Genomic DNA, 25,388 nt, shown 5'->3' on the forward strand with positions numbered 1-25,388 from the left:
ATGATTATTGACAAACCTTTGCTAACAGTTTTCTTTTACTTTGTTTGAAAAAAGCTATTTCAGTATTGTCCAACAGAAATTCCCCTTTGCTCCATGACTACATACAAACACACTTTTCCATTACTAGATGATATAGTTTTAGCATAGTTTAAAAAAAAATCCAAAACCAAACAGCTTCTACAATTTTCTTACAAACACTGAACAGCAGCATTGATGAGACATTATTTTTTAATCCTTGCAGGACTAATTGTTTCCATTTGGAAACAATTTCCACATGCAGGCCGCGTCCTGCATGGCCTCGGAGCCAGGCTGTCCTTGTCAGCTAGAAAACCCCATTTCTTTTTATGAGGAAGGGCATTTAGGGTTTCCCCAAAATCGAATCTCCCTGCATGTGACATCCAATCCCAGTCTTGTGGAGGATCCCAAAAGATGGGGCTGCTCTGGGCAGCAGGGTGAGCCGGGTCACCCACAGGGAGCCCAGCTGCAGCACCCTCACTGCTTTCCAAAAACGCCACCTGGGCACAGCCCAGGCATTGCCCACAGCACCTGGCAGGGCTCAGCATCACCAGACCCTCAAAGGCTCTGAAATACTTCTTCAGAGGGAGCCGTGTCCCACAGCCCAGGTTGCCAGCAATAAATCCCCAGCAGAGGTGTCAGGTAAACGATGCAGAGCAGCCCGGGAAGAGCCAAGCGTGTGTTAACAAGGCAACAACCCCCCCAGATCCGTGCTCTGGTCCAAAAATTCTGTCCACAGACTGCTGGGAGGCCTCTGCCCATTCTTTGATGGAAACGGAGCAGAAAGGAGCAGTAATTTGCTAAAAACTTCACCCATAATGCAAACCAGACATCTCTGCAAGGGAGCAGCCACCTCGGAGGCCGCGCAGGCCCCGCGGGGCTGTGCCAGGCCGGCCTCTGCAGGGAGAGCCCAGCTCCCTTCCATAGGGCACCCACGCTCCCAGCGCTTCTGGAGGCCTTGGGAAAGAGGAAACAAACACAAACAACCAGGAAATCCAAACCCAAGCTCTATCCTCAGAAAGCTTTGGGGGAAGCACTGGGCCTGCCCACTGTTCATCCCTAGCCTGAGCTCCCCAGACTGCTTCAATTCCCAGCTGTCTTCCAGGCATGTCAACCACATTCTGCAGGGTTTCAAATGAGATAAGGGACCTTTTTCCCTGCAGGAGCTGCCTCTTCCTTAACCACAAGATGTGCCGCTTTCTGTCTGTGCAGAGTTTCCTCTTTGTTTTGGATGTCTTCTCAAAGATACTCAAGAAGAATGTCTGGAATCAAATCTAGCACTGACTGGTCCAAAGAGGTGGAAAACAAACACTGGGCTGGAGCTGCACAGGGCACTGCTAGGGTTTTTGAGGGAGGTCACTGGAGATGCCAAAATAGACACAGTTTGTTCACTTCTCCCAGCACAGACTGCTGTGGCTCCTGGGCAGACATGCCAGATCACCAATTCAGAGGGAAGGACTCGCTCATCTGTGCATCACATTGCAATAGTTCTCTTCCAAAACAGCAAAGTACTCTTATGGAAGAAAGTCCCCCAACTTCCCCCAAATTTCTGAGGCTTAAATGAGTTCCATGTGTTCTGTACAACTGCTTTCTTCAAGCATTTGATGTCCACTTGGGCTTTGGATATATTTTTTTAATATCCACCTCTGAGTTGGGAATGCAATTTTTAAGTAGGTAATTTTGCAAGAATGTTGGCTTCAGAAGCAAACACTTCAGCAGCTTACTGCCTTTATATTCCTTCAACACCAGTGTCATTGACAGCTTCTGTTTGGATACCTCTCTTTGGTGGTTAACGAGAAAACTTCTTTGTTTTCTCAGTTTCGCTCTGCTTAGACACCAAACTTCTGTACCACAAGGTTGGACCCAAATGCACTGGAAACAGATGCAGATCCACCAGCTGCACTCAACACTCAAAGCAGGCAAACAGGAGAAGCTGCATGAGAAAGCAGAAACCAAACCTGTGCCCTGCCAGAGCAACTTGGGCTGCACAGTTCCTCTTGCCATTGCTGTCAGCACCTTCACCAGACCCTCTCCTCTCCTATCCAAAACCACTGGAATCACAGAGCATAAACAAATGCATCTGCAATCCCTCTGCTGGATAGGATATAAGACAACTTTTTATTATCCCTGTGGAAGAATTATCTCTAAATCAAAAGGAAACTAAACTGTTGCCATGAAGAACTAGTCTTCACAAAATCATTGTTGCTTCCACATCAGAGAGTCAGCAAATGGATGTAGCAGGAAAACATGTTGGATCTGCTTTCCCTGTTTAAAGAGGGTTTTCCCTCTAGGCAAATAATTACGTGAATTGGCCACAAAACTGATATTAAAATAAAATGAAAAAGACTGGAACTACAAAGTTTGCCTTGTAAAATGAATGTTTGTTACTTCTGTCTTTTGGGCTCTTACTGGGAGAGGTATGTGTGCAAATGACTTCACACACAGGAGACACTCCTTGAAGTCTGAATATTTATGAGTAAAACATGAGAACAAACACAGGACTGAAACCTAAATTACAGTTATGACCTTGATTAGCCTAGCTAAGAAAACTAAATACCTCGTCAACAGAAGCCTTCATCACACCACACAGTGTTTAAAAGTATCCAAGTCTAGCAATGCACAACCAGCCAAAACACCCATGCAATGTGTTTTGGACACCACAGGCAGCTGTGTCCATGCACGAGCTACCACCCAAGTTCTGGAAAACAACTGCCTACCGCAAAAGAACAGGAAAATTTGGGGTCCACACAGTCCATGAGGTCTGGCCACATGCATGGGCTCCCACACTTCACATGGGGTTTCTGGCAGCCCTCCTGAAGAGTTAAAACACTGCCTGCTGCTCTGGTTTGCACACAGAGCAACCCCAGAGCTACACAGGGCTCCTCCAGCCACTCTCCCAGGCTGCACCTCAAGCACACCCCAGCAGCACTTTGAGATAATTGCACAGGTGGAGGCAACTCATCAAGACATCAGGCAGTTAATTTTAAGTCACGCCTACAGTTCTCTTGTAAAAGTAGTTTGTTATTAATGCCACATGTGGTTTTCTGGTGTTGCCATTTCCAAAATGCCTGGTTAAGTGCATGCCTTGGAGCTTTCTGGTAAAAAAGGAACCACAGTGGCACAGAGGAGCTGCCACCAGGAAGAGGCTAAGGCATGTGTTCCTCATTTCCCACACATCATCCTGTCTGCATTCATATTATTTTTATGGGTCACACACAAAAAGCTTGCACATACTTTCCCTAAGTTGCCTACTAACTGAAATTCTTAATTGCTGAGGGGAGAAAACCCCAGACTCCACTGTTTATGGTCAAGTTCTAGAGCTGTAACCAAAGTCACCCTTCTATCCAGTGCTTCACTGTGCTGGGTTTTTATGTCAGGGAACCATCTCCCCTTCTACACATGCTTCTTCAACCCTGCTCACAGACATCAGCCTAGAAAAACACATTTGGCTTTACTTTATGTCTTGAAAATTAATTAAAACCAGAGTTTTGCCATCCTTACCAGTTGATTTCTGGCTTATACATTACAGCTGACTTCAGTGGATAGATCTGGATTTACAGCACTGCAGCCAAAAGAAGATATTAGCTCACTGTCCAAGGCTCCCAAAATAAAAGTTTCTGAAGATGCTGACCTGCTCAGCTCCAATAGCTCCTTAGCATGAGTTGGACTACAAATATGTGAGAATGGCCTGTACAGGAGTATTTCAATTCTGACAGAGCAATTATTCCTCAAAATGAAAAGCCAGCAGTGACCAATGTCTGTGTTACCATTCTTTTTTACCCTAAGTCCATTAATTCATTATATTGGTGCAGTTACCTGCCGTTAGAAAAGGACATTATTAGTCACAGAATCATGGAATGTTTTTTTGGTGGGAAGGAACCGTAAAGACTCTCTAGGCCTAGCACCTCTGCCATGAGTCAGGATGCTTTCCACCATCCCAGGTTGTTCCAAGCTCCATCCAGCCTGCCCTTGAGCACCTCCAGGGATGGGGTAGCCACAGCTTCTCTGGGCAACCTGTGCCAGGGCCTCACCACCCTCACAATAGAGAATTTCTTCCTAATACCCCATCTACCCCCACCCTCTGGGTCAGTGTGAAGCCACTCCCTTGTCCTGTCACTCCAAGGTCTTGCAGATAGTTCCCCCTCCAGCTCTCTTGTAGCTCCTTCAGGTACTGCATGGCAATTAGCATGTCCCAAAGCCTTCTCTTTTCCAGGCTGAAAAAAATCTCAAATCTCTCAGCCTTTCTTCATAGCAGAGGTTCTCAATTTCTCCATTTACCCTGGTGGCCTCCTCTAGATTCATTCCAACAGATCAATATCTTCCCTGCGCTGGACACCATGGAGCTGCATACTCAGTGCTGAATTATTTTTAGTAACAAGTTGCATTACTTCTAAGCTGGCAGAGCATGATGCCTTTTCTCCCTGCCGTCTCAAAAGGTTCCCACTGCTGCAAGAGATGGGCAGGACTATGCCTGCCATCTTCCAGGAAACACACCAGTGATTAACAAAATTCAGAAGGGAAATGTTGTACACCGGAGGGACAAAATGAGGAACACACTGCTCAACTGAAAATAAATCCTAGTATTCTAAGGGAAATGTATAAAACAGGAGACAACCCTGTTTCATATCATACTTTTCTTCTGCAAAGCCTCTTCTCTGCTCTGCTTTCTATTAATGAAGACATGCACATGAAGTAATTCCCCTCATTAATCAACTTCATTCTTTTGGTTTCTTCCCACTTGAAGTGACAACCCTGCATTTGGGATGTCACGTAGCAATGTAGCTGAGACTGATTTTAGGAATGAATAGTAGAGGCAGATGAAACTCTCAAGAAACAGAGACTTTGGCTTCAAAAGGCCTCTCCAGTAAACAGAGAAGAGAAGGGAATGGGTTCTGGTGGACCACAAAGGCAGCATCTCACTGGGAAAGAGGAGAAATATCATGTAGGAGAACAACTCAGTAGTTTGAAGGCAAGTATAGAACCATCCCTGCAGAGGCAGAGAAAGAGATGGGGACAAGACTGGTAAGAGCACAGCCATTGCATAGAACCACAGAATAATTCAGATTGGAAATGACCTCTAAGATCATCAAGTCCAGTCATTAACCCAGCACTGCCAAGCCCACCAGTATATCAAGAGCCACATCTTTCAAATCCCTCCAGGGACAGTAACTCCACCACTTCCCTGGGCAGTCCAAACCAATGCTTCACAAGTCTTTTGGCAAAGAAACGTTTCCTAATATCCAATTAAACAGCTGTGCAATGCAGAGCTCCTCCTGCTCTGAAAGGTCAGCTCAAAGCCTACTCGCAGTTTGGCTCTCCCATCTGCTCCTCATTTTCTCCTTTTCCTCCTGCCCAGATGCAGCTGCCTGCCCTGCTCACAAAAGCAGCCACAGCCCCAATGCACCAGCCCTCGGCACAGCCAGCCCCTCCCTCCCCTCCCAGCTTCAGCAGGACAAATGACCCCAACACGCTGGCAGCACATCAAATGGAGAGGAACCACGCTGCAGCACGGATGCTCCTTGCCTCAGGAAGCACAGCCTGGGACATGTCACAGGGGATCCCATCCCAGGGGTCCCAGGGCCTGTCCTGCCCAACAAGAAACACATTTCCATCATTGTGCTGGCTGCACATCTGCTTTTGCTCTGCTGCCCTCGTGCAAACCTGAGCTCAAGGCAGCTGTATGGCAGCATGGTCCTGCCTCACCATTGCCACCAGAAAGGCTTTTCCCCTTAATCTGCCTCCAGTATCTAAAGTTAAACTACTCTCTACAAACTCTTTGTCCTTCTGTCAAATCTGGCTGAAATGGGCCAAGTTCAAATGTTACTGAGGAAAGAGAAGACAGACTCACACAGCTCTCACACTGAAATTCAGGCTGAGGTATGTGCTGTGATCCACAATCAGTGAGATGTCAAAACCAACTCAAACAAGAGCAGAAGAGCAACAAATCCCAGCATCCTTCTTAGCTGTTATGACAGTGTTAGTAGGATATGCCATAGGGTTAAAAATGGAAACTAATTTCACTATGGGATTTCAAAAATAACAATAAACCTACAGAACTTCATAAAGAAAAAAACTGTTTCTGCTGTAAAATTTTTATTGTAACGCCCAAACCTCTCCTCTTACGATGTTAACTGTAAAAATATCAAAATCATCTCATAGAAGCTGTTCTCTCTCTCGGCCCCAATTCCCTAGCTCTGGATCACTTCACCCCTTTAAAGCTTCCTTTGCTTGCAGCTCAGTTATAAACTAGCAACTCAAAGCAGTGCTGGCTGAGGGATGCATGTGTCACCACACACCACTTAATACGCACCTTCTACCTCTGCATTTTCACCACATCCACCCCCTAAAACAGCTCAGAGTTTATTTGATCACCCTGAAGGGAACTAAATAAGTGAATTCATTTGAATATGCAACTGGATTTAATAAAACCTGTTCATATGTCTCTGCTGAATAATACTCCCAAGCCTGCTTTATGTTTAGTTTCCTCCTTCTTCAAGAATACATCTTGCTTTGGAAATACAATTATCCTCACCTTCTTATTAAAGTTAATTAGTGCAGCCATAGCCATGTGGATGTAGTAATTCAGTGTTTGCTGGTTTCAAAGTCAGGATAAGACCAGCCCCACAGCTCACCTGCACTGCAGGGCCTGGGGGTGAGAGAAGAGGAAAAACCTTGTGGTGATGTTAATGCCATTTTCCCAGTGCAGATGTGGCAGCAGAGCTGTGGTCATTTCCTGTCCCTGACACTGTTCAGAAGTGCTGGAGCATCACCAAAATCTCTCTCCAGGAGCTGGAACAGGCAAGGTGCCAGGCTGCCCATGGGGACAGTGGTAATGCTGTCTCCTAGAAACAGTCCCTGTTTCCTCCTAGAGTTTCTGGTTTTTCGAATTCTGTAACCAAACCACATGACTGAGACAGCAGAAGGGATAAACCTGCCAAGGGCACTGCTAATCCAGCAGTGTTTGCCACACCCCACAAGGGCAAAAAGCCACCCTAAAAATGACAATAAACAGCCCATTAGAGTGAAATTTCGCATCTTAACTTCTTATAAATTAAACTCTTAATTTCCAACAGACCCCTGAAGCATCTGTACAACTCCTGGCTCCATCATCTCCGGGGCTGCTGCAGGCAGGTGCCACCTGAGGGAGACAAACCCCTTCCCTGGACACAGAGCCCTGCTGCCCACAGCTCCCCTCACAACAAACTTCATCTATCCTAATAATCTGGGGGAGTCCCAAGTTCTGTCATGTCAGGGATGCAAAGGCAACACAGGCTGGTTCTGCAAAATGAACCCCATCTCCCCCCTCTCACTTTCTGGGGAAATGCTGCTGCAAATAGCCCTGGAATTCCCTTCCAATCTTCCTCTCTTCAGCTCTTTGACACACATAAAGCTCAATAGATGTTTCTATGGTTTCTGGGCACTCAGGGGGAACCAGGCCAGGGTGCATGGTGGTGGAGACAAGCAGGGAGTTTTCCTTAACACACTCATTCAGGAAAAAAGAAACTAAAAAAAAAAAAAAAAAAGAAAGAAAAAGGAGGCATCAACCACAAAAAGGAGAAGGCTAAGAACAGCCAATATACCCCTTCCAGAGCAACAGGCAGTGCAGAAATCACCACATCAATTCAAAAAGCAGGAGCAGAGATGGAAACCTCTCCATGCCTTGAATATGGAGAATTTTTACCACCTGCTTACACCAAGTGTGTGCTTGGGAGTGGCTCCCTGATGAGCTGCTGAGCCCCTCGGAGCTGGAGCACTGTGGCCATCCAAGGCACTGATGAGAATGAGGGGAGCCAGCCAGGAGGCTGAGGTTTGGGATCTGCCAGAACAAGGACTCCCTTCCTCTGCACATCCAGCAGGGCAGTTCTGCACCACATAAAATTTTTGGACATGGGAAAACGGGGATCTCAACACCTGATGCTCTTTCCCCAGTATCCCTTCTTACAGTTCTAAGTGGGACAAACTCCAAAGCCTCCAGTGAGCTCTTAAGCAAGAGCATGAATACAACCATGAAAGGGCTCAAGTCCTTCATCCCTATAAACATTAAGGGAGATTATTGCTCAGGCTTTTAAGTTTTAGGGCTGAATCCCTCAAAAGCTAATGCTAATGAAGAAAGAGAGGAGGGAATAAGTGAAAAAAAAAAAAAAAAGAAGCGGCTTAAAATAGGCAAGGAAAACCAAGTGTCATGGAAAAAGTTGGAGAGGACCACAGAGTGCAGATTAGAATAGAATAAAAATCAAAGGAGTAGTGGAGTTACCGGGTAACCATCGCGTCCTGACTGCCCCTGTGGGGGGGAACAAGGGAGATGAGTCAGTCAATGCACCTGCAGCAGTGTGACATCACATAGCAGCAGGCAGGACACGGGGCCATCGGCTCTCCAGGCAGCCCTGGCACTAAACTCTGGACAAACCTCTTGGGGCAACTTTCCTGTCACAGGTCACACCTACAGTGTACTGTCCCTGGATTTCGACCTCCTGCCCCCCTTTGGCTACTTACCACGGGTTTTGCCAACTTGCACCCATCCCTGCTGCCTGTGCCCAGCTCCTGCTGCCCCTGAAGCCATGGACATGCATGGCACACTGGTCCTGGCCACAAACCTGCCCTGGGTGGGGGCACCGAGAGGAAAGGAAAGGAAACACCTCAGTGCTGGGGAGAGGTCGTGGAGGCTGCAGCTGCTGAGCCAGCAGCCAGCACAGCAATCACTGAGCTTCAAACTCCTGTTCCAGCACTTGATTTGGTGAAGGTTTACCCCTCTAAGATCCATTAACTTCCTTGCGGGACGCAGCTCTCCCAGCTCACATCTAAGCTTTGCTTTATTTGCAGTGAAGCAGAAAGCACAGCTGATGCTGTGGGGAACAGCCCTACTGTTCCTAGCAGCAGCTGCAGGACTAGCAGAATAAAATACAGCCCATCCAGGCTGCTTCACCTCCCGTGCTCCCCTCGGGGGTCCCCAGAGGCGTTTACAGCCCGAGGGGCTGTTAACCATGCCTGAGCTCCAGCAGAGCCTGCTGCAAGGCAGACCCAGAGCTGTTGAGTGTGAGCTGGTACACAGTGAACAGTGAGGTGAGGATCTGTGCAGCAATGTCATCTGCTGCCGTAAACACGGGTTTGTCAGCGTGCTGTGGGTGCAGAATGGGAGTCAGGCTTTTCTCATGGCATGGAACAGCCCCTCCACACCAGCCACAGGGGTTCTGCTCTCCCTGCTCCTAAGCACCCCTGCAGCTGGAACGGCTCCTGCAGCACTCCTGATCCATCCAGAAACAGCACTGACTTCAACAACCGCCTGTGTAACCAATTACAGTCTGGGGATAAAGGGTGCAGGGAGGCTTTTATGGAAATGTATGGCAGTGGAGCACACAGATAAATAGGAAACACTTGGAACGCCCTGCCCTTGCTTGCTGGTGAGTTCCCCAGCCAGCACACTAACACATAAAGTGTTTGCTAATATCTGTGACTGTAAATGTTTAATTACCGTCTGTGGTAAGTCTATATTTCAATTGTAGAAATTTCCTACCCAGCATGTGATTTTAATACTCTCCAAAACAGAGGTTTTATAGCATATCTGAGCAGAATACCCCTTACTTATGACAGGACAATCAATCATCCATCAGCCACGAATTCTGTACCACAAATTTTAATAATTTTATATGCATAACTAACTTATGACAACCAAAAGAATGAAATAGCAGAACAACTGCTACTAGGGAACAACAGAATTGGGGATACAGTTAGAGCACTGTAATGCTGTACATGTAAGAAGTAATCAATTCCTTCTGGCCTAAATCAAGAAACAGAAGAAACTAATAAATGAATACTGTTGAAATAAAATAATATTGTGGTTCTGTGGGTTCTAGGACTTATTTTATATTATGCTTAAAGAAGGCTCTGGCAAAGGCTACTTATGCTAAAAAGCAGGATTAAAAAAACCCCAAACCAACCAATCAACCAACAAACCCCACCCAACCCAAAAATTAACTAAAGCAGGAGTTGTCTTTCAAGGAAGGGTAAGGGGAGAGGAAAGGAAAAAAAGTCTTGTTTGTGTTAAATCTCCCCTGTGCTCCTTTTGCAATTCAATAGTGCCGTGGGAACCAGGAAATGAAACCAACTAGAGACAAAGAAAAATTAATAGTGCACCATATGTTGTCTGTGTTGGATCGCCATAATAAACGTGACCAGACAGCACACGTGAGGCAGCAACACACCCAGCTGCGTGTGGGCTGATAGGAGCCTCTGAGCACCACCAAACAGCTACACAAATCCATTTCAAACTAGCCAAAGTGCTTCAGTCAAGGGGGAATGTCCCTTAAAGGTGTACATCAGGAGCTTTAAATAGGCAGTATCTCGGTATGCTCTTTATTTGTAATCCCAAATAATCGTTTTGCTCAACCCCCTCTTCAGTGTTTGCGTGAAAAAATGAACTTGAAATAGAAGGGATGAAAGGAACTTGAAATAGAAGGGGTGAAATGAACTTGAAATTCAAAGGGGTGAAAACCCTTAACTAAACCCACAAACAGTGCTGCCAGTCCCAGGAGAACCAAAGCCATGGTGCTGGGACAGCCCCCACTCCTTGTCACCAAAACAGAACTGGAGATTCATTAGTCCAGGAATAGTTGCCAAATCTATTTTCCCTAAAATAAGCCCTTTCTAACCCAGTGAGGCTCTGTAGGAAGAGAACATGAAGAAATACCTCTGTTAGTTGAATGACAGACAAGGAAATGTGGCTGCAAACAGCCTGAACCTTTCCTCCTCCTCCTCCTCCTCCTTTGGGGGAAGAAAGGTAGAAAACCAGAAGCACCTAATACTCATAATTTACTTTATAATGAACCCTCAGCAACGTGGAGGGCACAAACAAAACATAAATTTCCACTCCAAAACCAGCAGGAGAACAACAGATTTGGATGTGGTGGCACAGCCAAAGGCACGTCTAAACATTTGAAAGGAGGAGTTGACACATTTTCAACTATTACCCCTTCAAACAACTATTTCCCCATAAATTTTCTGGTTGTATTGGTAGGAATGCTCATTATTCTACCCAAGACTTCAAAGAAAGAAGCAAGCAAGCTATGGTTTTTTCCTCTAAACCCCCTTGTGAGGTGACCAAACCCATATTAAATGCTGGAAACACAGCAGATAAGAAAAAGCAAGACAGAGCTTTAGAACCAATAAACCCAGTAACATGTTAAATATTAGTACAGCACTCTTTCTGTTAAATAGAGGCAGAATAAGAACTCTTTAAAGGGAAAACTCCTTTTTACTGAATATTTTCTGAGTTTAAAATTACTGAAAGTCCCTTGGGGCAGCAAGTTAAACATTTTAAAATTCCCCCCACAATTTGTCTACAATCATGAAAAAAAAAAAAACCAAACAGCAGCATCTGGTACCGATTTTGTTTCCAGACACACCTCTACCAAAAAATGCTGTGCTTTTGCAAGGACACTGAAAGGCAGGGGAAGGGGAAACCTTAACTTTGTTGATCCAACAGTAAAATCCACGATACTTACTGCAGGTCCTGGAAAACAAAAGAGAAACAAAGGAAAAAAAGAATCAATTACAAAGAAAAGATATAATCTGAAAAATTATAAATAAATTATAAATAAATTATAAATAAATAAAATATAATAAAATAATAATAATAATAAAAATATGAAATAAATTATAAATAAATAAAGCAACACAAAGCAGGAACCAACACCAGAATGATTTAGGACTCTTCATCCCAATTCCCATGATACACTCAGCACCATCCACACCCTCCTGTTACAGGACCACCTCACCCTGCTGCTGGCACAGCAGTACTGCCAGGGGGTAAACCCTCTCTTTTCCCATCCTTTTCACACTGTGACTGTTTCCTCTCCCTCCACCAGACCCTGGGCACGTCACAAGGCAGGGCCTGAGTGCAGGGCATCAGAGCCTTGGGCAAAAGGGAGACAGACATGGCTAGAAAAATGTGCAAATTTTTATGAATAAAGTATTTTCACCATGGACCTTATCTAACCTTCAGGTAATGCAGGAGGAGCAAGAGAGAAGCTCAGAGAAGCCAGAGGAGCAGTGCAGCAGGGACCTGACAAGGACAGTGCTGCTGCTTCCACAGACCCAGATACTGTTGTAGCATGGTGCCCACCTCTCCCTGACCTCCAGACATGTCACATAACCCCACAGTGCTGTGTCACCCCGTGTGGCCCCTGCTCATGTCCAGCCTGCTGCACAGTGCCTTGGCTCCAGGGAATTCCCATCACACCCACCTTGGGCTTCATGGGCCAGCAGCACAGACTGAGGCTGGCTTTAACAGAAGTAAAAATGAAACATTCCCCAATATCCCCCAGCAGTGCAGGGTGTTCACCACCAGTCACACCAATTTCTGCAGTTTTCCCACTGCTTGCCCAAACTGGTGCTGCAGTGAGGTGAGCACTGAGCCCTAATCCAAAGCAATCCACATTGCACTCCTGTTCATGAGGCAGCCTATAGCTGGGATTTCTTCATGCTCTGATTCTTGACTGATCAAAACCAGAAACTAAGCACAGGTAGAAAAGAAAAAAAGAAAAAATGGGAAAGTCTAAAATGGAAGGCAAAAAATAAAAAAGCTTTGTTTATCTTATGTTATTCCACAATATTATTCAAAAAGCATATTTCAAGTCAATGTCTTTTCAAGGATTTTAAAATTAATTTAAAAATAAAAACATTGTTAAGTTAATTAAAATTAATTTTAAAAAAACCCAAACAAGCCTAAAAATGAGGGGTGGCAGCAAGTAATGACTGGCAGTGCACCAAGAAGTATCCCACTGATCTGTCACCTGACGGGGGTCAGTGCCACACAGCCACAGCCACGCCTGGCACAGGGACAACCTCCACACCTCACTCCAGGCCAGCAGCACAGGGGCTTAACTTCCTCTCCTTGGTTTAATTTCTTCTGAATACAGAAGCCAATGGCTCTATGCCAATTTATTAACTGAGAATCATAAACCTGATTTATTAACTCACTTACACCAGGCTACCCACAAAAGCCCTTTTGTGGAAAAGTCAAGACTAAGTCTCAAAGAAGTGGGCAGGAAATTATTTTAATATGGGATTTCAATCATGTACCAATTATAATCTCTTTGGAATTTGTTGCCTACTTTCCTTTTCTCAGCTACTGTTTTTTTCTCCCCAACACGTGCAGGCAAGTGCTGTTTTAAAGTGTTTCCTCCTCCCAGATCCAGGAGTCACAGTCAAATGGGGAGATCTGTACATGCACCTTTGGATGTTCTCCAGCCCCATCAGTGGAGTCACACCGATTGTTCACTGTGCTGTTGGCCAAATGAGCCTAAATAAATCTTCATTAAGGCATAAGGTTAAACCTATTGAACTGATCTTTTGTCCTCCTAAGAACAACATCACTCTCTGGTTTGCTGAACGTGATTTTCAACAGCCCAGCCACAAGACGCTTGTTTGCATTGGAAGAAAGTAAAATATTTTGCAATTCAACAATAAATAAAAAAGATGATCCTGTACCCAGAGGCTGCCCCTCATCCAGCATCTCATCATTGTGGGCACATTGCACAAGATTTATGGTCTTTTCAAAGAAATTTGCCAGAATTTACCGCTAATAATTTTGACTGGCAAGAATCAGTTTGAGAGGCTGAAAGGAAATTCTTCTTACAACAAATAAAAGTTGGAAACAGCCTTTGTGTATTGAAAACTATGTGACAAATTACCTTGGGGGCTAATTTCAGAAGGAAGAGGAGAAAGACAAAGATAACCTGTAAATGCACAGATTGTGGTCTATGATTGATCTACCTGAACAGGGAGGACGCTGCTATAACCAGGAGTGAACACCTTGTGCTCAAGCATGCAAGGGCATGGAGATATTTGGAAACACAAAAAGATTCCTTAAGAACATGTACAGCTGTGCTAGCAGGAGGTGAAAATCAAAACTCATTAAAAATGAATGACCCAGATTTCCTGATTGACCAACATTGATGTTATTTTGTATATCCAAAGCCCAAGTGGGTCACGGTGGCATCATTCCCAGCAGTACACAAACATATGGGAAATGACATGTCACAGTCATTTATTTCCAAGTATTTTTTCAGCTTGGAAATTTTGGGATGATATTTCTGTTAAATCTGCAGATCATTTATCATGCAAGCTCTCCCACCACGAGAGGAGAGAGCCAGGCAGAGGAAACAAATCCAGCCAGACATTTCCAACAGCTCAGCAAGAGTTAGAGGGGACTTTGCTGCAATTCTAAAGGGCAAATAGCCCATTCCCAAGGTAGCAAACATGCATCTGTGGCCACCTGAAGATGTAAAAAAATTATAATTAAAAAAATCTATAATAATACATAGATGTGTGTATTTAAACACACACACACACTATGTCTATACAACACATAGCACAGAGGAGGAAGACTGCTACAGCCATAAGAAGTCACAGAATCTGACAAAAACTATTTGTCACTGTGTGTTTACTCCTGTCTATGCCTCGGTGCTGGGGCACACAGGGAATGTGCTCTCCTAGCACAGGCTCATTACTGGGAGCACATGTGGGACAGATTAGATTTTTCCTGAAGTTCAGCAGAAAAAGAAGTCCTTGACTATGAGGTTGTCACAGGATGTTCATAGTGAGAAATAGGGGGAGTAATGGAAATCCCCAAATAAATACAATTTTCTGTGTGATTTACCCAGATGCAACCACATGTGTACTTACTGACAACTGTGTTTTTATTCTTGTCCATTCAATCACATGGCTAAATCTTGATATGTAAAATATGGAATACATATAGGGCTGGGAGAGAAATAACCCTTCCCTGCATAGAAATCACTTTTTTTTTCCTTTTAAAATAGCTTTAGATTATTTCTTGTTCCAAATCAGGATATTTGCACAAATAGAATAGCTGTAAGAAGAAAGCCCATCTAAACAAACAAAAAATCCCTTTGAATTAAATCTTTGTTAGAAGTTCAAATTCAGGCAACACCTGCAGCATAATGCAAAGAAAAAGAAAAAATAATGGGTGGTGGACAGAAGACTTCTATCCCATAGCAACAATTTCAACACATTTCCCCAAAAACTGCTTTTGAAGTGAAAATATTTTTTAAACAAAACTTTCTCTGCCAAAACTAGAAATTATGCCAAGTCAGGATTTTCCGATGAAATCACACTTCATCAGAAAATGCCCTCTCAGGCCCACCTGTAAAGGCAATTTTGTGCCTAAACCAGCAGTGTTTTTCCCCCGGGCTGTAGCTGTCACAGCTGATGCAAACAGGTGCTACACAACACCCCAGCCATCAGCTTTGGGTGTTTGTGTCCTGAGGCAGCTCCTGCTTCATGTCAGGAGAGCAGAGCCTTACTCAGAGACTTCCCAAGCTGACCATTTCATGTGGATTGTCTCCTGGTTTATCTTGAGAGATTTTGACCTTCAGATCCATTTTTGGATCAATCCTCAAGCCAGGGAAAGAAAGCAGGAACATCATCTCCCACCACCCAGTTGCGCAAAGCCTTTGAACCAATACTTAAACTAAGCTCCCAAATCCTGGATCCTATTCATCCATCCTTCAGGAACACCCCAGCATGGCTCAATCTTTAAAAACAATAAACACAGAGCCCCGTGAGGGCTGTGCATCCGTACCCCATCCCACTCACACAGCACCAGCTGGCAGCAAGGAGGGAAGCAAAACCTCCCAGGTCCCTGGCAGAAATCCGTGTTGTTTCACAAACGCTCACTCCAACAGTTGAACTGTGTCCTCACTGGGACACATCACATTGAAAAAATAAGCTAACATGACATTAAACCTGATTTTGCCTTTGGCAAGGAAAAGGAACTGCATCTGAGATGAGCAGCCTGGCTGTCAGGACCAACCATGACAGCAAGTGCTGCAAAACCTTTCTTCCACCCCACAGTGAGAGAAGGCTGAAAATCCCACATAAAATTGTACTAGAATGTGGTTTTTTTTTAATACACCACTTCCATGGGTGGGTGCACATGACTCCTCCAAGGCTGTGCTTGCTTTCAAGCTGGAAAAGAAACTGCTGATGACCATGTGCAGGAATAAGGGTGGTGGGACACTTGTGTCTGTCCTAGCAGGATGGGATGGAGCTCAGGACATGCTGGCCCAGACCAAACAGCCAAAGTGACATTTCCCCAGGAGGCTGCTGGTGTGAATTTTCTGGCCTCGTGGTAGCAGCAGTGGGATAAATTGGTTTTTAAAAGCAGCCTCTTTTGCAGTGGTTGTGCCCAGCTCCAGGACTGCTCCTCTGTGCAGCAGTGATTCCCATGGGGCCAGAGGATGGAGAGAGTAAATAAAATGGGTTGGATGGAGCCATTGACTCAGTTACTCCCTGGTTTGTTCAGCTGGGCTGATGGTGGCAGAAACACTCCCCAGGTCCTTGATCCTTGTGTCTGGGGTCAGGGAAGGGATGACAGCAGGGACGATTGTGCCACCACGGGGAGCTCAAGCTGCCACCAGAGATGAGAAGCCCAAAGGGAGGCTGGGGTTTAGTGCAGCCCCCTCTGCCCTCCAGGGCTCCCCAGGGGGAAACTCTTGTTGCCTTTATGCTTCTCTACAGCAAAATAAACCACCAAGCCCAGAGGTAGGACCCCAGCAGGACCCACTGCCTGCCCTTGGTGGGTTCTGGGAGCAATGGGGGATTCACCCCAGTGGTTTAACAAGTGCTTTTTGAAACTTGTGCAGCAGGCTTGTCCCACGTCCAAAAGGCCTAAATATGTATTTTTTTTTTTTCACCAGAAATGGTTTAAAAATTAATCTTTTATGGTGTGCTGCATATCTGTGGAAGAGAGCAGTTGTCCCAATGTGTTTTCATGATGATGAATTCTTAGTTTAGAGAAACAGAGCTGTTGGATTAATTTATTTTATCTGAATCCATTGTGACAAGAAAAAAGCAAAATTCAGTCTTGGTTTAAATCAACAGGAGGTGTGATTAAAAGGGATAAGAGTATCTCTTAACAGTTCCTCTGTTTGTTTCTTAAAGATAGACATTGAAAGTTTCAGTATTAATCTGAAAAGGTTTTTCAACATGACCATTTCAACAAATGCCAGAGCAAAACACTTCCCTTGGCAGGGCTGAGCCTTCTGGCTCTCCACCAGCCTTTGTCTGGAGGCTGTGAAGCCCTAACCAGGCAGGGTCCCTGGGGATGGACACCAGCATGCTACACAAACAAAGTTTTATTCACATTTATCAGCTGTAGTGAAGGAACAAGGACCTGGTTTATGTGTGGTCAGGTTCTCAAACAAATATAGAAATATATATTCAAGTTATCTGGAGAAACAAATATCTGGCAGCTGAGCCAAAAGCAATACACAGCGGGATGGCTGCTCCCTGTGTGTGTATCTGCAGTGGGGCAACCCACAGGCTCTGCACTGCATTCCTTGGATTTCACTGGGCTGCCCCTTTGAGCCTCTTGCAGTGGGTGGCAGCTGCACTCTTCTCTATTTTCCTCCACAACTGCTGAAATTTCAAAAAGTTTTTACTAAGGTTTTAAATTTTTTTCTCATCAATAATTAATTATTTTTTTTCCCCTTTTATAATGCTTGTTTTCTTGCTGGTTCTGCATTGATTCCCTAGCAGCTTTCTGCTTCATCAGAGGGATGCTCAAGTGCATTTGCAGATGTGTCACAGCATGAGGGAAATGCTGCTTTTCCAAAGTTTTGCACGAAGCAGGGAGAAGAGATTTAGGGGCACGAGTGAGCTCAGCACTACCTCCCAGATTTTTGTATGGACCAAAGATATCTAGCACAGAATTTACATAAATGCCTGCATATAAAACAGATCCATTGGCTGACCTCTCCAGCTGCCCCTGGTTGAATGCTGTATTCCACTGTGCTCCTAAGAGCCCTTAGGTGATATTTTAAAAACAACAAAAAAAAGAATCAAAGCTGGCTATTCCTACAGTCCTGCTGCTGGGAAAAAGAAACAAATTAACAAGGCTGGCTGGGATCCACCACCACCCCATCAGCACCTATCCCTTGGCCAGGAATAAATCCCTGATGCTTCAGGAACAAAAGCATCTCAGAAAACCCCTAATGCACTCTGGAATACCATGAGTGGAAGGAAAATGCCTGCCTTCCTTTCTTGTCCATCAGTCCATGAGTTCATGTGCTGCTGCTGGTGTGCAGCACATATCTGCTCAATTTCCTTTCCTCAGAGGTAAAAAAAAATGTTTAAAATACTGGTGATCAGAAAATTATGCTGCCCTTTTTGAAATCCCAGTTGTGAATCTTCTATAGCAAGAAGCAGCAGAGAATGGAATTCAGTCTCCTCACTAAATGAAAACCCACTGGCTCCAGTTCTACCAGTGTTCAAGAACCTAAGAGCTGGGACATGGAATTTCATATGCTGCTTTTCTGGCACACTGAGGCAATCCCAAAAACTGCCTGGCTTTCTGGGCACATCCCTGTCTGTCTTCCTCAGAGAGAGCAACACCAGCTGCATCTCTCCCTCCTCCAGCAGCACTCAGACCCAACAGCAGAATGTAAACAGCACTTCTCCCCAGCTGAAACAGGGTCAGTCCTTTCCCTTTTCAAAGACAGGGACAACAGCCCAAATCTCAACAGACACACTGAAGTGACAGAGACACAGAATTACAGTCAGCTCCAATGAAAACCCCCAGCAAGGTTGCTGTGTGGTTTCACCAGGCTGGGATGCTCACTGATCCCACTGATGCTCAGGGGACGTGCCCAAGGCTGAGCTTTGGTTATCCCTGACTCCCAAATGCACCCTATGACTGGCAGGCAACCTATGGATGTGTCCACATGCAGAGAACAAGCCAGTGCACACCTCCCATCTAACATGGCTGGGGAGCTCCCTGCTTCCAAGCTCATTCACTTGTCCCTCTTTAATGCTGGGTGGGGCAGTGAGGAGCTGAATGCTGCAAAGAGAAATGGAAGGATGGATAAAAGGTGCAACAGCTCTGGTTGTTTTGAGTGGCATTTACTTGTTTTTTTTTGTTTTGATTGGTTGGTTTTTTCCTTTAATTTTTAAAAAATTTGTTTCTGGTTTTAAGGGTTTTGGGAGTTGGTTTTTGTTTTAAGTTTTTAATAAAACCCTTCATGCCCAGCACACAGGGCTGAGGGAGGCCAATGTTCCACAGCCTGTTGGATGGAGGTGCCAGGTGTTATTACCCAGAGGCTCCCACACCCCCAGGGACACCCCAGGGCCCTCTGTGCAGGTGCTGCTTACCGGGTTCTCCGCGCCGGCCGGGCTTCCCTCGCCTCCCCGGGGGCCCTGTGGGGAGCAGAGAGCACAGGGTTAGTCATGGCTTCAGGAGAGTATCCACCTCATGTCTTCCCCCCTTTCCCAAATACCAAAATACTTAGTATGCTGCAAAATACCAGTTTTTCTTTCCCACAGTATAATTCTGGTGAAAAAACCAAGCCAAGCTGGGAAGCAGGTTTTGAAGTTATCAGTATTGCTTACATAGGAGAGAACTCCACATCTAACATGATCCAAAATTCTGGAAAAAGTCCTTTACTGCACAGTCCCTGTGTGCTGTGAATGGCTGTTACAGGTTTGAAAACCACAATATCTAAAGTATTAAAGTGATGAACACAAACCTCTTGGTACTAATCATTATTTGAGTCAGAGCTTCTTCTGTGCAGACTGCTGACACAGCCTAGATCTGGTCATACATTCATAATTTCAGATTTAAACTTGCTTGTATTCTTACCCTACTGGGCAGCAATGGCTAAGGGATCAATAAAGTGCCATAAGTGACAAAATATCCTTAATTAAGGAACAAAAGCATTCAAACAATAAATTCTGCTCCAGCACATAAGAGCATCCAGGTCCCTGGCAAACCCATAGCACCACGTCCTTCATGCCAGTGTGTTGCAGCCTCTCTGCTGCAGCCAGCACTCCTTGCCTGGCCCCTGGAAGCATCACTTCTCCACAGCACGTGCATCACCAGTGTGGGAGAAAAAGCCCCTTTTTGCAGCCTTCAGCAGCAGGTCAGCCAGCTCTGCTGGAGTATTTACTGAGTGACAGCAGCATTAACAAAAAGCAAGAACCCACTTTTTATCTGTGAAACAACACTGCTCCCTCTCCTTTCTGTTGGAAAAGGATGATAAACAAAGATCATTAAATATTTCTGCACTCCTATCAGAATTTCCCCTGTTGCATAAACATTTCTGAGCTCAAATGTGCAACAGCATCTCCAGAATTTCAGCCAGGGCCTGGAGTTCTCCTTTTGAAGTTTGGATACACTGTCCAGCACCCCCCTTCCCCAGCCCACCACAGAGCTCCAGGAGACTCCTGCCCTCCCAAACCCCACCTGCTCCCTTGCTATGGGATTGGCAGCCAGAAGCACTGGGTAGTCACAACATCTACCACTGCTCCCTAAGTAACTTGCTCACGGAGAGACCAAAAAAACCAAAATCCTTAAATATAGTTGCAGCCTCCTTGAAAGCAGATTACAGCCAGGAGAAAGGTTTACCTCCCCTATTCCCAAGTCAGGCTGCTTTGGAGAGGAGCCACAGCTGTGGTGAGGCTCCTTTTTCAACCTTGGAGACCAGTGGTGACTGAGCAATTAAAGCCCCTCTGCCTGCACCTCCTCTGGGCTGATTTTGGGGTCTGACCTCCAGGCAGAGCCTGAGCCTCAGCAGCTTCCCACCTCCCTTGGAGTGCAGGGGGTGCTTTAAACACCAGCCTTGCTTGAGCCTTCCCTGCCTTCCCAAGGACTCCTCCTGTTTAATCTAAAGTGGCTCACTCAGGAACTGTTCTGCTTTCCCTGCTGCTCCTTAGGGAGGAGGGAATGTCCTAATGGTGTAGGAGAGACAGGCCAAGTGTCTAAACAAGTGAGTAACAGGTTGGTATTGATGCTTTTAGGCAGCTTAAAGGAGAGTTGATATCAAAGGGTGGATGCACAGAGCTCCCACATAAAGCTTGGGTTGGAGCCATTCAACTGAGAATGTGAGAAACCTGCAAGAAACCAAAGATCCTGTATAAAAAGGGACCTTACTATGAGGTTGGAGGTTTTTTTAAGTTTAAGGAATTTCTTAATCCTTCACACCACATAGGAAACATTGACTCTTGTCTGCACCAACACAGGTTGTCCAGAGAAATGGTAGATAGGATGGAGCTTTGACTGGCCTGATCTGACTAAAAATGTCCCTGCTCATTGCAGGGGAATTGGACTAGATGACATTTAAAGGTTCCTTCCAACCCAAATAATTTTGTGATCTTACAATTCTTTCCCTACAGACTTCCAGGAAATCTGTAAAGTGGGTGCAGCATATGGAATTACAAATATATTTTAGAGGTATTGCTTGTGGCAAGTGTGGGATAAACCCAAACTGAGAGAGGAAAAAATTAAGAATCTATTCTCATCTGTTTCACTTTCTACTTTTATCTAAAAGCCATTTGCTTAAAAAAAAAAAAAAAAAAAAGTAGCATTTTGGAAACCACGCTTAGAATCCTGCTGCCATTCAGTAGCTGGGTTAGGAAATATTTCTGAGGGGAAAAAATTTGATGGGAATTAAAAGTAAAAATATCAAGCCCAGTACTTCCTTTGGCCAAGAGTTGCAAATGTAAATTCTGTGGTGCAGATGGGGGTGAGCAGGACAGAACTCCTGGCTGCCACTGGAGAGGGCAGCACAGAGGAGCAGCCCAGGAGTCATTGATGCCACCTGCAATCTCCAGCTCTGCAGATGTGTTACCATCCATGCTCAGCACAACTGGAAATTTTTATTTTAGCAATTTCTAGCTTATTCTGGGGTCCCAGCTTTAGATACTGCTTAATGAACCAGGCATGAAGTGATTCCATATTACACCTCTTGTTTTCAGCCCCTTGAAGAATCTACAAAAAAATTAAGGAGGCCTGGGAATTTGCTTGAAGATAAATGTTCCCTGTAAACTCTTACCTAATGACTCCATCTCCCAAGACCTCACAGTCTGATACTTGTTCAATATAATTAAGATTTATGTTTCATTAAAGTAAATTGGGCAATAGCTGAGTCTTTTCTTCTAACTGTGCCAGCCCCACTGTATCAGTTCTGGGAGTCCTTTATTTACATTGCTATGAAAGAGAGTTTTGGAGTGGAGAGTGAATACAAAGCATAACAGTCTATTTTTAAACAACTTGTCACATTCAAGCTAAACAGCTTTAATCCAGGGCATAATATGCAATTTCTGACAATATCATAAGTTTCCCAGTGAGATGATAGATTTAGTAACCCAAAGACAAAGAAAGAGAATGAAATATATTGCTATTTGAAAATATTGTGAGGAAGAGATGATGGATGTATCTAAAGAATAGCTCCTCAGAAACAAGGTAAAAAGTTCACAGTAAACACTCACAATTGCTGGGTAGCAGCCACATATACTGTGGACAAGTAAATGAAATATTAAAAACCAACATCACTTTATTATTCACATAAAATATTGTCAAAAGCCAAACCCACGTACTTGTCCACAGTACAGTAAATAACCTTTGTTTGAACTAATTTACTCATTGCAAATTGGGCTGCTCAATGAAAAGCATAATCCATCAACACCAGGAGAACAGGCACTATGTGTGTTTAATGTCTTTTTATCCCTTGTAATTAAACCAAAGCTAGTCCTTGACCCATGTTCCCAGGGCTGGGAGGATGTATTGCTGCCTCCCATCCCTTCAGCTGGATGGATAAATTTCTGCCTGGGCAAATTACTGTTGGGCATGAGGTAAAATCAATGTTTTGTCAAGGATAAAGTGAGTTTTAAATGTTATCAAGAAAGGAAGTCCAGCACAACTTAACTGAGCACCAATGCTTTGTTAAATGTTATGCCAGTGAAGCACACTTTAGCCAAGAACTTAGGGCACCAACTTGTGCCCTTCCCTCACACTTCTCCTACACATCACCCTTTTGCACTGAGCACACTTCCACAGATGTGTTCCATAAATCTGGGTTGATCTCTTCCTTCAAGCCACGTGGCGTTGAGGCTCTCAGGGCCTCTTTTTTTTTGTTATGTTGATCCAGAGAAGTAGTTGGGAACAGCATTCAAGTAAAAACTTTGGCCAAGTGAAATGCAGACCTTTCTCAGTGGATCTTTAAACCAGAGAGCTTTTTCCCTTGCAAGCATGACACAGTGAGCTGATCCTATTGTGAAATCTCAATCATAAATATTAGGTTATTTTAGGGGCTTGTTTTCTAGAGAAACTCATATCTAACACATTGTGCTCCAACATGGGATGAAGTATTACACCAATTTTACACCACTCATGTGGTTGCACTTAAATTTTTATTTTTTTTCTTTTATGAGCTTCAAATGGTTTAACTTGTTTCCCCTTCTTCCCTTTTGGCATTTTTCAAGTTGTTTTCAATATGTCAGCGTTTTTTTCAGTTAAAAATGAATCAACCAGAAGAATGGTTGAACAAATTGGTTGGTTCAGCCACTCTCAAAAAGAGGATTTTTAATTTTTTTTTTTTTCATATGGCTTCACTTAGACGGAAGGAGAACTTTGCAGCAGAGCACCGTGGGGTCTGGTGTCGAGCACGAGGAAACCACGGCCCCGGCCTAGCTGGCTGCTCCTGCACAAAGGCCAATTTACTTTCTTGTTCCCTGAGGAAAAAGTTTCTGGTTCATGGGCAGAAGTCAGATGCTGCGATGCTTGCTCAGCTGATCCTCATCAGGTATTCAAGTCAGGCTGCGGCTCCGAGGCCGCAGATCTGAGATTAAACAGTTTTGGGTCACAACACTTTGCATGAACCTTTCTGGCTCCGGATTCCAACAGACCCAAAGACTCAAAGCAAATACCAGATGCAGATTGGAAACACGCAGCACCTACGGTCTGCAGAAGTTTTCCAAATAAAACAAAAAGAAGTATTATCTGGATTAATTTCAAATTTGGCCCAAGTGCCCCAAAAGCCCTCTGAGATCCTGGGCTACATTATGTGTAGCAAAAACCACCCAGAAAGCAACCTCTGGTTGTTAGCTGGGGAGAGCTCCTTGCACTTCCACACCTCATCCAGTTGCTTTCAAGGTACAAAAGAAGCAAGAAATTGTTTTCATTTCTATACCTTCAAAAGCATCTTCCTGTGCTCACCCTCAGGGAACAAAACATCTGCTCCAGGAGCCAGGCTGGAATATTGCTGCTACTGCTGGGATAATGCAGGGCAGTATTCAAAATTTGTTTTGTCTAAAGCACCTCAGGACCTCAGCACTGAAGGTTTACAGCCTAGAACTCTTCTTCACATAGAGCAAAGCTAAAATAGGGGTACCCCCAAAAGGAGGGATATCCAGGAGGGGATAGGGTGCAGACTTAAATTGTTCCAACAAGATGCAGAAGAGAAAAATCAAGCCCCAAATCTGAGAAAACCTCTACACAAGGTGTAGTAGCTTGAGATGACGCAACGTTTCAAGACCAAGGAAAAATTTACGGTGTTTAAGTGTGGTTTTACCTGTAGCCAGAGAAATCCCCTTACCCCGGGGGGATGCTTGTTGCAAAAGAAATAAAAATAAAATTCAATCTCATTCAGAGTGTGAAATGATACATGCACACCTACTGAAACCAAAGCTCTGATTTTATTCCATTTAAAACAACCAAGATGGTGCCACTTTTTCCATACTCTGGATTCCCCACCCTCCACCCCTAAATAATTTTTTTCTTTTCTTCCCATACCCAGAGACAGTTTCTTCAAACAGTCAAGTGCATACAGCTCTTTTGTTTAGTCATCAGGGCATGAAGATAAACTGAATTTGAGATATAAATTAAGAAGTGACTGGAATAAAGCCACAATTGCACTTACATCAAACATGGGATTTTTCTTCTCTTGTTATGGCTGCTCTTACTCAGGCCATTTCCAGATAATACACTGGCACAGCTGCAGTGCAGGGCAGGAGCAGATGTTTTCAGCATACCCCCCTCTATTTTTAAAACAAGAGGATGCATATTTTGGCAGCTGTGGGGGCTGCTATATGCAAGGTAAAAAAGTTTTCATGGCAGATTTCAGTTTTCCACATCTGCACCGAGACAGCTGCTTCAGTCCAAGTCCTGGACAGAGATGGGAACTTTGAACAGCTTTCAGAAAGTGCCTATGCACAAACACACACACAAATTTGGTTTCATGTTTCTTTATGAGAACAGTGACCAGCTCTGTTCATCGTCCCCATATGCTCCTCACACTTAAAACAAAGATTAAAAAAAACCATTCAGGTCACAATCTCTTCAGAGACTTACAGGTTAGTCAGACATGACTATATCAATGTGAATCTGGAAAATAAACACAGACTCGTTTTTCTTCTATGGATACAAGCTAGAAATCCATGTAGTGATAGAATGGGGGACAGAAATGATGCCAAACTCACACTGCATTTGATTGACATTCATGTCCTTCTATTATCTCCAGTAAAAGGTAACTGAAAGCAGCACTGCCCAAAACAAGAGATGAGCAAACAGACACCCTTGA

The 25,388-nt window shown here is 44.4% G+C and overlaps 1 protein-coding gene across 1 annotated transcript in view; it reads right to left on the reverse strand.

Annotated features, from left to right (window-relative positions):
- COL23A1 (collagen type XXIII alpha 1 chain) overlaps positions 1 to 25,388 on the reverse strand; it is a 183,828-nt gene that overhangs the window by 37,562 nt on the left and 120,878 nt on the right. The window contains 3 exon segments of the mRNA XM_033072850.2: positions 8,270 to 8,296; positions 11,514 to 11,521; positions 19,186 to 19,230. Of these exon segments, the coding sequence (XP_032928741.2) occupies positions 8,270 to 8,296; positions 11,514 to 11,521; positions 19,186 to 19,230 (80 nt within the window).

Source organism: Catharus ustulatus, chromosome 15 (assembly GCF_009819885.2).
Source record: "Catharus ustulatus isolate bCatUst1 chromosome 15, bCatUst1.pri.v2, whole genome shotgun sequence".
NCBI classification, from domain to species: Eukaryota; Metazoa; Chordata; class Aves; order Passeriformes; family Turdidae; genus Catharus; species Catharus ustulatus.